Consider the following 12,235-nt stretch of genomic DNA (forward strand, 5'->3'; position numbering starts at 1 on the left):
TAATCCAAAATATAATCCAAAAATAGTCACATGGAACTGTATTAAAGGGTCACGACATTAGGAAGGTTAAAAACCACAGCTGTGGTAAAAGTGCCTGAGAAAAATAAATTGATACTTATTAAAAGGTAAAATTATAGCTAAAAAAATTAAGCCGTGGTAATTTATTAAAAGGTAAGAACACAGGGATAGAAAATTGGTCACTGGTAATTGGGGGTGAAGGGCATTTTGAGGGTGACTGGGCTGTGATGGCAGAATGTCATCTAAGTATCTGTTAAAGCTAAGAACTACTAGGAATTAATTTTATATATGTAAATTACAAGCTCAAAAAAATTGTTGGAGCTAAGGCTGAAAAGCAGAAAACAAATGGATCCAGCATGTCAAAACTTACACAGCAGACAGATGTAGTCTAAAAACACACCAGAATTTGTAAAGAAATTTAACAGGCAAATCTGAAATCCAGAAAGACTTAGTTCTCTTATGTTTTATGATTTATTTACTTATTTTATTTATTAGTACACTGTAGCTGTCTTCAGACACACCAGAAGAGGGCATCTGATCCTATTACAGATGGTTGTGAGTCACCATGCGGTTGCTGGGAATTGAACCCAGGACCTCTGGAAGAGAGGTCAGTGCTCTTAACCTCTAGAGCCATCTCTCCAGCCCCCAAAGACGTAAGTTCTTAATATGCTGTGCTGGGTAGCGTAAGCAAAGAAAAACTGGACCTCTGTCTACTTTTCATCACAGTGAGTTCAAGGTAAATCCTCTCTAGATTAAAGAATGGAAACACTTAAAACATATTCTAAAACGAGAGACTTCTTCTAGAACCACAGAATTCTAAACCTTCTTACTATGACAGAAGACTTGAAGTATAAAAACAAACAACTTCTGCAAGTGTGTATGTATCGTCTGCTTTCATGAGTTTAAAAGTCTCCCGTGTGTATGTACAGACACGTGTACATGATGAACTCCAAACAAGACACTTAAGAAATGCCTCTGGGGAAGGAGACTGAGAAACACTCAAGTTTGTACTGACCATGTATGATTAACTTTTTAAATCTAGAAATATTTTTTTTTCTTTTTTTCGGAGCTGGGGACTGAACCCAGGACCTTGCGCTTGCTAGGCAAGCGCTCTACCACTGAGCTAAATCCCCAACCCCTAGAAATAACTGATTCAAAGTAGACAATTAGAAATAATTTTTTTAATTGTCTACTTTGAATCAGTAGTATAACTTGTGGCCCACCAAGAAGGGTCTGATTCTCACAAATCACCCAGATGAGAATCAGAGTTACACAGACGGATCCAAGTCTTAGTACTGTATGTGCTGCCTAAGAGGGCCTTATGATAGCAGCGGGCTATACAGCAGCAGGCCATGGCAGAAGTAATTGTTTTGCAATGTCAAGTCCCAGGGACTATATAAAAGTGTTATTTGCACACTAAGATATAAAAATTCCCATTTTTCAAAACTAATTGAAGTTGGCCACCATTTAATTAATTTGAATTCGTAAGGGTCATTTAGGTGGATAAATACCTGATCACAGACCTAAATGTGGTGGTACCCTCACTCGGCAGGCCAGATGATCTTGGGAGTTCAGGCCCAGCCTGATCTACGCAGTGAGACCCCAGCTCCGGTCAGCAGCTCCTGACCACACGTCCTTTGTACTCACAGTTGAGGTCGAGTTCGCTGCACACGGCCTTCCTTGAAGGTGTTGTTCCTAACCTCATCTCCATCTACTGAAGTGCCCGGATACTGGCACAGTTCAAATCCCACTCATTTCAAAGCCCTCTGCAAATGCAACCTGACATATTGGATAAACATGCTCAGGAAAGTAACAAAGGATAAAGAAAAACAAAGGCAGACTTAAAAAAGTTATTTACTAAACAAGTTAAATACAACTAAAAGTACATTTAAAAGTCCAGCATTGTTGAATCCCTTTTGAAATATTTATTCTGAGATCAAGAATTGAGTCAAACATTTAGTAACAAAAGAAATGATAAAACTGAATAATATGAAAATATTTTTTAACACCAGAACCTGGGAAATTCAGAAAATCAAAAGCCAAAAAACAAAACCAAAACATACAACCACACAAACTGTTAAACTATGAACCCAAAGCATGGCACGTGTGTTTATTTAAACTGCTGCTGGTCTACTCCAGTGTGGGCCAAATCAGCTGTGACCAAGCTAGGAAACAATAAATAAAGACACTTTTTCAAAGTATCATGTTTTGTTATGTAGAGTGACTTTGTCATTTTGCTTTTGTGATACAGATTTTCATGTGTGTCAGGCAGGCCTTGAATGATCCTGACCTCTATCTCCCAACTGCTGGAATTACAGGCATGCACAACCACACCTGCCTTATATACAGAGTCATTTCAGAGAGAATATGTGTTATGTGTATAAACTGTCCACATTCAGCAAAACATATTTTACATCTGAACACATTCACCTGCATTTAATGGAAGACAAAACAAAACATAATTTAACATCTTGATTTGAGAATAATGTTGGATCTGCTACATTGCAATATCATAATCACCAAATGTACTATCAAAAGATAGTTACTTTAAATTGTTTAAAAAATAATTTCTTTCAAAACTTTTTATATTTTAGGGTAAAAAGAACTATAGGATTCTTCGCTCATAAATGATGGTGCTTAGTTTCAATGGCTAACACAAAAAGCAGTCGAGAGGGATTGGGCCCTACAGAAAAGCCTCTCTCCAGCAATTGCAAGTGGTGCTGTTTAGCACTTCATGGAAACGCTGGCTACCACAGATCGGGCAGTTGCTTCTGCTGACAATGTCCTTCTGTCCATCCAAGGCTGTCAAGCACACCTGACTTTGGCAGTCCATAGGAGACCAACATCTAAAGAGGCCTGCAGTGGATACGAAGGCTTTTATAAACAGTCGCTCTGTTTTCAGGAAGAACTGGGGGTGGAACAGTTCCTCCAAAACCAAAACACTCATTCCTATTTAAATCCCAGTTATACAAACACAGCCGTCAAATGGGGACTTCAAGCATCCTCTTCAGCCTCGCCATAGTCCCTGCTGTGTCTCTGCACAGAGGACTGTGGAGCAGGCTTCAGTCTGAGAGTGAAGGGGAGCGCACAGACCTGCCACTGGCAGGGCTGGAGAAGGTGAAGGGCTCCTTGTCCTTGTCCTTGTCCTTGCCGTCATGCTTGTGCTTGTGCTTGTGCTTGTGTTTGTGCTTCTTCTTCTTCTTCTTGTGCTCATGGTGATGGTGGTGGTGGTGCTCGCTGTGCCGGGCAGAGGACAGAGCCTCCTTAGCAAACACGGAGAGCGGGGCCGCCACGGGATGCACACCCATCTCCAAAGGCTGCTCTTTACCTTCAGGGTGAAAACAGAGTGAGTTTCTGTTGCTGGTAGGAAAGACAGCTTTCCTCAGAGGAAGCTCATGATAGTCTCACAGAGTATACGACAGCTAACTACTTTAACAGAACTGCCACCACCTTGGCCAGAAGTCAACTATTTTAGGTTCCTCCAGCCTATAAAAAATTATAATATGTGCTGTGCTAACGTATTAGCAAACTGTCCTTTGAATATTAATGTTCTGTAAATATTATGATTCAACAATCACTTCCTATGCGCTATACACTAAGATCTATACTGGCCAATGAAAAGAAAGCTCCTTCAAATACTGCTCTGCCCTGAGGAGAGGGCAGTACTTTATTGGGTCACTTAGAAAATTATTCATACACAAATATACTCTGCTAGTTAATGGTATCTTAGTGAAAATTAAATGCTCCTTTGGCTCCTTAGATGATTTCTGGGAATAGACAGGTAAAGGTAAACTCTCTGGAACACTCTGTACACACAGTAAAGACTTGGAAGGGCAGAAGCTGTGAAGGCCAATGTTTCCAAAGGCAAGAGTCATGTCAGTAGAAAGGACAGGAACTGAAGCTTGTGAGCCCATGTTCTAGATCACACTGCCTGGTGAGCCTCCAGTATAAAGTGTACTGTGTCTAAAAAGTGCCTCAATGTCCTCAAGGGCTCTCTTCAGTTCTAATGACCTGATGACCAAGGAAACTAACAAAATGTGCTATTATATGATCTTAATTTCCATCTCAAATGCCTAAATATGCTCCCAAGCTAGAAGTATAGAAAACCAGACTCATATCTCACAAAACCGAGCCAGGTAACAGGGAAAAGAAACAAAGTTAAAGCCATATAAGCAACTGAGCTCCCAGCTCATGGCCGGCCGCCCTGCAACCACTTTGTCTAACAACTGCCCACTCTAACTAGCTAGCTATGCACAGCTCTCTGCACTTCCTGGAGTCTTGGGGCCAGAGCTCACAGGTCTCCTCATCGCTGGACAAATCCAACACTGGCCACTGGACTTCAGAAAAGCCAATGGATATCCTGTGTTCTTCCCAGCAGAAGCAAAGACCAAATGAAGGTTTGTGGGTTTACTCTTTTCCAGGGAATACCTACAACCACTTTGAAGATGAACCCATCTTTATCTGCACGCTCCACAGCTCAGAATAGGATATCCTGCTTACAAATCTTGAATTTCGCCTGGTTTTTATGAGAACAGGGGAAGCTAAGTAGCTTTAAGAACCTGGGTGATAGTATCTACATACAGCTCCTGTGACGAAGCACGGAGTCCAGTTTGAGTCAGAATGCTTATGTGATGAGCCTGAAGCATAGATATGACAAGGAACTTAAAAGTCTTGCCTAACTGACCCAGGAGGCTGCCTTTAAAAATGTTCAGATACATCAATTTCAATACTAATCCTGGATAACAAATACTATGAACAGAAACTGATCACCATTAAAGAATATGGTCAATAAATTCATTATTTTAAAAATTATTAAAGACAGAGAGAATTAGGCATTTATCTAGACTTTTGTACATGGCTCACGCCAGTGAGTAATAATAAAAAGGGAATTTAGCTTTATAGAAATAATATATCCTATAAATAAAAATGGCAATATTAATTAGAATAACATTACTTTGTAATCCGCAATGAATTAATGCATCTACATCCTGAATATCCACAATAGTTAACAAAATGAAGACACATGGCACTGACAAACCTGCTCCAATTATGTGTCTAGACAGGACTGTAATTTTACCAGAGTTACAAGGAACTCTATCATGTTAACTTCACCACATACAAACATCTGAAAACTACAGATAAAGATATGACTAGCAAATATATTGCAGGGTGGAGAGAGAGAAACTATGGACTAGAGTATAAATTTAAAGAGGTAACTGAGAGAAGGACTGCAGTGTGGATTTCATGGGACCACTGATGTAACAAGCACTAACAGAAACAGCCAAGGAGGGGCTCCACAGCCAGCTCTTAAGCTGACAAAGCCCCTTCAGTGATCTGAAACACCTTCTCTATGTTAGATATGGAGGCTCACATAATTCAGAATATTAAAAGATGCTCCTTTGTGTTATGTAAAAGACATTTTGAATTGTTCTGCCCAACATAAAATCTTCCCTAACACCAAATTTAAACAAACAAACAAGCTGTAGTCAACAGATGGGAAACGCACAAATGTACTTAATAAAAGCCTAACTTGCGAGCTCTGCAGTCCATCTAATAAGAATGCTTAAGAAACAGTGAACAATCTACTAACTTTATTGACTTCATTTATATTAGGTGCACACTCATAGTTAACACAAAGTCTCTAGTTTGTTAGAAAAGATGTGAATTCTGCTCTTTGGTTCTTTAGATTAAATAAAAAATAAGATGTTTAAATACATCATTGTAATTTAAAGAAAAAAACAGTCAGTCTGTTTTTCATCATGAGTTTCAAAAAAAAAAAGAGATCTCTAGGGAGAGCATACAAGCTTTTTAAAAGAAATTGTTTTAATTTCAAAGTAAGATTTCAAGTACTAGACTTGTGTTTTCTGAATTATGCAAGAAGGCATTACATAACCCAGCAGCCTGAGCGAGGCAGCTGCAGGACTCCTCTCCTCTCAGAAATCACTAGGGAGTTCCATCTGCTCCACCATCTCCCCTTCCCCTCTGTTCTTCATCCCTGCCATCACTAAATAAACCCAGGAGACAGTCCTGATGCCTCCAACCTTGCAGTGGAGGAAAGGGGGCTCAATGTTGGGAAAGAGGCTCTACGATGCTCAAACCTTCACTCACAGAACCATGTGGCCCTTCCTGCCTATTCTCCTTCCCTCAGGACAGATGGAGGGAAAGGAAGTGGATGAAGGGGCCATTCTCACCTCTCCTTGGTTATCCCATAGCCTGACCTACCACCTCCACAAAATCATATGCATTTAATACATCTTCTCTACCCTCGTACACAGGAAAAAGGAGTGTGTGTGTGTGTGTGTGTGTGTGTGTGTGTGTACCTGTAACTGTACCTGTGTGTTCTGTATGCATACATGTGTTATGTAGGAAGAGTTAAAAGTACATCATCATATCCCCTACTAACAAAATGTGTGCATCTTTCTTAGATGTAACACATTTCTGTTCTTGGATACCATCTGGGTCCTTGGTGCTATGTCATTAAGACATTTGAGCTGTCACTTATTGTGTGAGTAGAGGAAGCAAGGGACCCACACTCAGTAGCTCTGAACGTGAGGAAAGAACAGAATGAGTAAGGAAACACTGCTAAGAGGGCCTTTATTTACTTAAGTACTCCGAGAAGAGCTGCAAGTCTACTAGATTCTTATATTCTATATTCTTATATTCTATATTCTAACCTCTCCATTTGTAGTCAACTAGAGCAAATGTTTTTAATACGTTCTAGCAAGCATGAATAAAAGAGACCTCAGCTGAACATGCCCTCACAAAGCCCACATGTGCTCCTTACTCTCGAGTCTGCAGATGGAAGGGAGGCCACAGCTTCCCTCATCACTCTTCTCTTTCTCTCAAGACCCTAACTCAGCCACAGGCCAATCTTGCTCCCACCGCGCCCTGCTCTGAGGGGAAGCAGAGAACTCCCCTTTACCTCCACCTCACCTGATATTGCCTGGTTTAGGCTAACACTGAATTTCTGACATCCCACACGATGATTTCAGAGTAATGCTCCGACAGGATTATTGTCACACCAGCTAGGAGTGACACTTCTACTCTAGGGTCAGCAGAATGGCTCAGCAGTTGGCAATGCTTACTACCAAGCCTGACAACCTGCGCTTGATCCTAGAACCCACATGGTGGAAGGAGAGGACTGAGCTCTCTCCATGTGCACTGTGACAATGTGATAGGAAAAAGCTTTATTTGAAATTCAATACACACACACACACACACACACACACACACGAGTGAATGGGGAAAGGACAAGCAGAAAGGTGAGAGAAGTGAGGAAGGAAGAAATGGGAGAAGGAGCCAAAGAAACAATCCCCTGAGCCAAAGTCCCAACTCAATTCCTTCTGAAACACTGTGTGAATCTACTTCAATGAATGTACACACTTCACAAAAGGCTTTTGGCAGCCAACAATCTATGTTCTTAACACTGAAGTATTCTGAGCTGTTGCTTTTGGCTGAAATCTACTTATTAATCATAGTTGGTCCCTGAGTTCCTTCCTCAAATCAGTAAGCATTAATCTTCTGTTTATATCATACAAAAAACCACATTATCAAAGCAAACTCCACCCACTGAAACATAAGCAGAAATCCATAGATGTGTAAGGTTTACTAAACACTTTGGAAAGCCCAGCCTTCAGAAGTGCCTTCACTTATGTGGCTTTCTTTCCTACTCCTTTTCCGTAAACGTCTGAAAACCTAATCTTTGTTTCCTGATAGCTCATAGCATCTGACAGGTGCCATTTATTTGGTCCTCATCTTTGCTTGATTAGCAATGAGGTACACAGCAAGCAGCAGCTGTAAAATGGATGAATAAGTCAGATGAGCTGAACTGCTCAAGCAAGCCAGTCAGCATGGAATAATGTAAGCCTTGGTGTGTGTGTATGTGTGTAGTTCACAAGACAACTTAACTCTCCTTCTCTCCTTCCATCATGTGGGTTCTGGGGCTCAAACTCAGCTGTCAGCCTTGGCAGAACCCACCTTTACCATACAGCTACCTTGACAGCACTGTATGGAATACTCTAAATACACGTTTAGCACTAAACTTTCATGAATGAAACAGCAGTCCTGAGCTCCGGGTGGTTTCTGTGTCCATTATGTGAAGGGGCAATGACAAAGACTCTAAGGTTTACATTCAAGTTAACGTCTGACTGCAAGGCAAGAGCAAGTGATTTCATTATTACAAGTAATTACACAACATAATGAAGAATAACTTTCTTCCTCATTATTTTTTTGTTATTTATGAATTTTCTATAACACAAACTTCTGAAACAGATAAACACTAATCTGAAAGTCTTTAAATTACATAATATAAAACCAGTCAATACATTGCAAGAAAACTTGGTTCTCCACTTTCCTAGTATTTTTTAATTGATAAATTAACCCTGAATTTAGATTTTCTTGAGGCAAAACAGACAAACAAACAAACAAAACTAAGTATACCTGCTCCCTTTCGGGACAGTTCCATACTCCACTGGGGTTTTGTGGTTGGTGTGATGTCACAGCCTAATGCATGCTGGGGCATTAAGGAAGACCTGGAGCTGGATGGTCGGTACTTAGAGAGCCCTAAAAGATCAAAAAGGGGAAATATAGTTCTTTGTTTCCTAAAAGCAGAAAAAAAGTTTAACAGAAAAGTTTAACAGATTTCACATGTTAGCTTTCAAACGAGAAATAGTTCAGCTCTAGTAAAAGTCTAATCATAAACGGAATACAATATTAAGGCTACTATAGATCAGAGTAATTTAATCCTTTGCCCTGTTGCCGCAGAGAAAATTCACACTTGAAAGACAATAAACTTGAAAGACTTACCGAACACATAAACCAGAGCCTGTACTCTGCTACAGGAGCCACTTCATATATGTTAGTATTTATTTGGCATTTGCATATAGTTTGCTAAAAACATTTCAATTATCAAATTTACAGAATACCTCTTAACCACTGAGCCATCTCTCCAGCCCCAAGAAGTAGTTCTAATGGTATAACAGAAAATAGGATAATGGAATCCAGAGGTCAGATGCTGGTCCCAAAGGTATGCACAAATGTGGTAACAGCAGCACAAGTGTTTCCCGTCCTCTTCTCTATGGTCACTCGAGTATCAGCAGCAGCTTTATGTGAGCCCGCGTCTCTGTCTCCTACAGTCTGTTGTTAGTGGTTCAGCAGTTAGTGTTCTCTTCTGTGTGCAGTAGAGAATCAACCTTCACGACTAGGCTGATCAATAGTAAAACCACAAGTGTCCAGACCAACAGAGGCATAAACTGCAACACGTTTCCAAAGAAATATGGAAAGCAAGGCAACATGGGTTCTCCAAAAGACCCTAACTCAACTACTGAACTCGAGACACCGAAATACCTAAAACATTAACTCATAAACATGATGAGTGGCCTTCAATATGTTATGATTCTGGAGATTGGGAAACTCAGCAACACAAAGAAAAAAATTCAGGAAATTAAGATTTGAGAAAAAAAGTTAGAACTGGCAAAAACTGAATTGAATATACTCTACAGTGACTTTTATCTTACAACAGATTTAACTAAGCAGAGGAATGAGTAACAGGAAGAAGTCCTGCTGCAGAGCCTAAAAACCTGACTACAGTTTCTGAGACCCACAGGGTAAAAGGGAGAGAACTGACTTTTTTTTTTCTTTTTTTAAAGATTTATTGTATTTATGAGTACACTGTAGCTATCTTCAGACACACCAGAAGAGAGCATCAGATCCCATTACAGATGGTTGTGAGCCACTACGATGTTGCTAGGAATTGAACTCAGGACCTCTGAAAGAGCAATCAGAGTTCTTAACTGCTGAGCCATCTCTCCAGCCTGAGATCTGACACCTACAAGTCATCCTACAACTTGCACATGTGTTCTGAGCCATAGATGTACACACACACACACACACACACACACACACACACACACACAAAACTGAATTTAAATACTAATAAACAAGGAGAAAAATAACCAAAAAAAAGCAAAACAGCATGGCTACAATGTCTAAGAACTCTGGCATATGATTAGGAGATAAAACTTAAGAAGAATACCTACCCACAAGCTAGAAGAACTGAGACTAAATGCCAAAGACAGAATCTCATTTAAATTATAACAGAAAATCCCTCAGATCTAGAAAATAGACAATACAAACACAAGAGGCATTTACAAGTTCAACTAGACGTGAGTGGAGAAGGACCTTTCCATGATACATAACAATGAAAATGTAAAAAACCCAGAGCAGAGGGAGACCCTGAAAGCTATAACAGGACTGGAAATGCAAGTCAGTTGTCAGAGTATTTGCTTAGAATGGATGAAGCCCTGGGTTTAGACCCCAGCCTAGGATAAAACTAGTCACGTGTACTGAACATTTATAATTCCAGGATTTAGGAGGTAAAGCAGGAGGATAAGAAGTTCACCACTGGCTACACAGCAAGCTCAAGAACAGCTTCTGATACAGAAGATCTAGCATCAAAAAGTAGATGATAAAAAAAAAAAAACTGTAAGGGATAATACAGCAACACATTTACAAAGATAAACAAATAACACCTGACCTCTCACCAGCAACCCTAGAAGCCAGAAAACCATAGAAAGATCCACTCGAGTCCTCAAAGTACAGAGCTGCTAATAAGACTGCTAAAATCAATAAAGACATTTTCTAATTAATAAGGGGAAGCAAACATTTCAAAATATGCAAACCAAGGCTCATGATGAGCAGATTAAGAGAATACCATAGGGGTTGGGGATTTAGCTCAGTGGTAGAGCACTTGGCTAGAAAACACAAGGCCCTGGGTTCAGTCCTCAGCTCCAAAAAAAAAGAAAGGAAGAAAAAAAAAAGAGAGAGAGAGAGAATACCATAGACAGAAGAAAGTTCACAGATAGACAACGCTCTCCTAGAAGTCATGGGCTTAAACAAGAACCCTGATGCCAGGGTCAGCATACCTGCCCATGAACTGTTTGCTACAGAGGCTGCAGACACCTTAAAAGTAAAGGCCATGGAATGGAGAATGGCTCAGTAGTTAGAGAAGCACTCGCTGTACTTTCAAAGGACCTGCATTCAGTTCCAAGCACCCATGTTAAGAAGCTCACAACTTTTGTAACTCCAACTCAGAGGAATCCAACATGCTCTTTAGACTTTCAGAAGGCACTTACTCCCCCTCCCCACACACTGATAGCAATAATAAAAATAAATCTTAGAGAGAGAGAGAGAGAGAGAGAGAGAGAATACAGTCTATTGTCATTGTTCTAGCTTGCCTACATAGAATGAGAAGCCAAAGACAGAATCTCAGTGAAATTATAACAGAGGCCCTCTTACTAACACACCACACGCTTTGGTCACAGGATACAAAGAAATGAAAACAGACCTGAACTGCAAACCCCCTCGCTGCTTACTAGTGTTTGCAGTGCTGGAAGGCGCAATGCAGGCTGCAGCTCACCCTTAGTCCCTCCCAGCTGAAGACTGGTGTAGGCGGCAATACTGGCCCGACAAGTAAATCTACTGGGGTGACGTGGCACAGCTATCTGCAGGACGACCACGTGTTTCTGCGATTGCTTTGACGACAGGCTTCACACGAGGGAATACACACCTGACACTATAAACCTGCTCAAAGCCTACGGCTGGGAGGACATGGACCCAAGCAGGGAACACAGTACCATTGTTGAACATGTCAAACTGCCTTCTAAACATTCATGCTTGTTCCAAGACCGTTGTGGCTCCCAGCCAAGGGTTTGAGGCTCTAATGAATGTAGACTCACATCTGACAAAAGGGTTAAGAATCAATGACAGAGGCAGCTCAGCTTACAACAAGAGTGTTTCTATCCCTTCACTGCACTGAGACCCAGGCAGGGTACATCATAGAAAAGAGGGCAGAAAGAATTTAAGATCAAGAGTATCGTGAATCACTGCTGTTGTAACCATGAACAGCAGCAGCTAGAGACATCTGCACACTTCCCATCATGCATAGAGGTATCTGAAGGTCCCATCTCTTCCTGTGGTAATTGCATCATTAATGGTTGCTTGAGAAGGGATGTCATTAGCTAATGGCACAGCCACTGGGGGATGAGGTAGGAAATATAAAAGGTTCAGAGAGAAAGGAAAGGGGATGCCAAAAGGCAATGGGGTGAACATAATCACAATACATTGTACATATGCATAAAAATATAAAAAAAAACCCTAAGAAGACTAGATGATTGGACCAGAAAATTTAGAGCCAGCAATTATCTCCAAGATAAATTCT

At 40.6% G+C, this 12,235-nt stretch overlaps 1 protein-coding gene across 3 annotated transcripts in view; it reads right to left on the minus strand.

Annotated features, from left to right (window-relative positions):
- Nucleotides 1-1,854: 1,854 nt before the first annotated feature.
- Nucleotides 1,855-12,235, minus strand: part of Taf2 (TATA-box binding protein associated factor 2) — a 57,026-nt gene continuing 46,645 nt past the window's right edge. For all 3 annotated transcript variants that reach the window (XM_063262942.1, NM_133319.1, XM_006241644.4), the window contains 2 exons: nt 8,458-8,580; nt 1,855-3,346 (listed from right to left, as the gene is read on the minus strand). In XM_063262942.1, coding sequence (XP_063119012.1) covers nt 3,081-3,346; nt 8,458-8,580 — 389 coding nt within the window. In that variant the 3' untranslated portion in view covers nt 1,855-3,080. The remainder of the gene's footprint in view (nt 3,347-8,457; nt 8,581-12,235) is intronic.

The sequence above is a fragment of the Rattus norvegicus genome, chromosome 7, assembly GCF_036323735.1.
Source record: "Rattus norvegicus strain BN/NHsdMcwi chromosome 7, GRCr8, whole genome shotgun sequence".
Taxonomy (NCBI): Eukaryota; Metazoa; Chordata; class Mammalia; order Rodentia; family Muridae; genus Rattus; species Rattus norvegicus.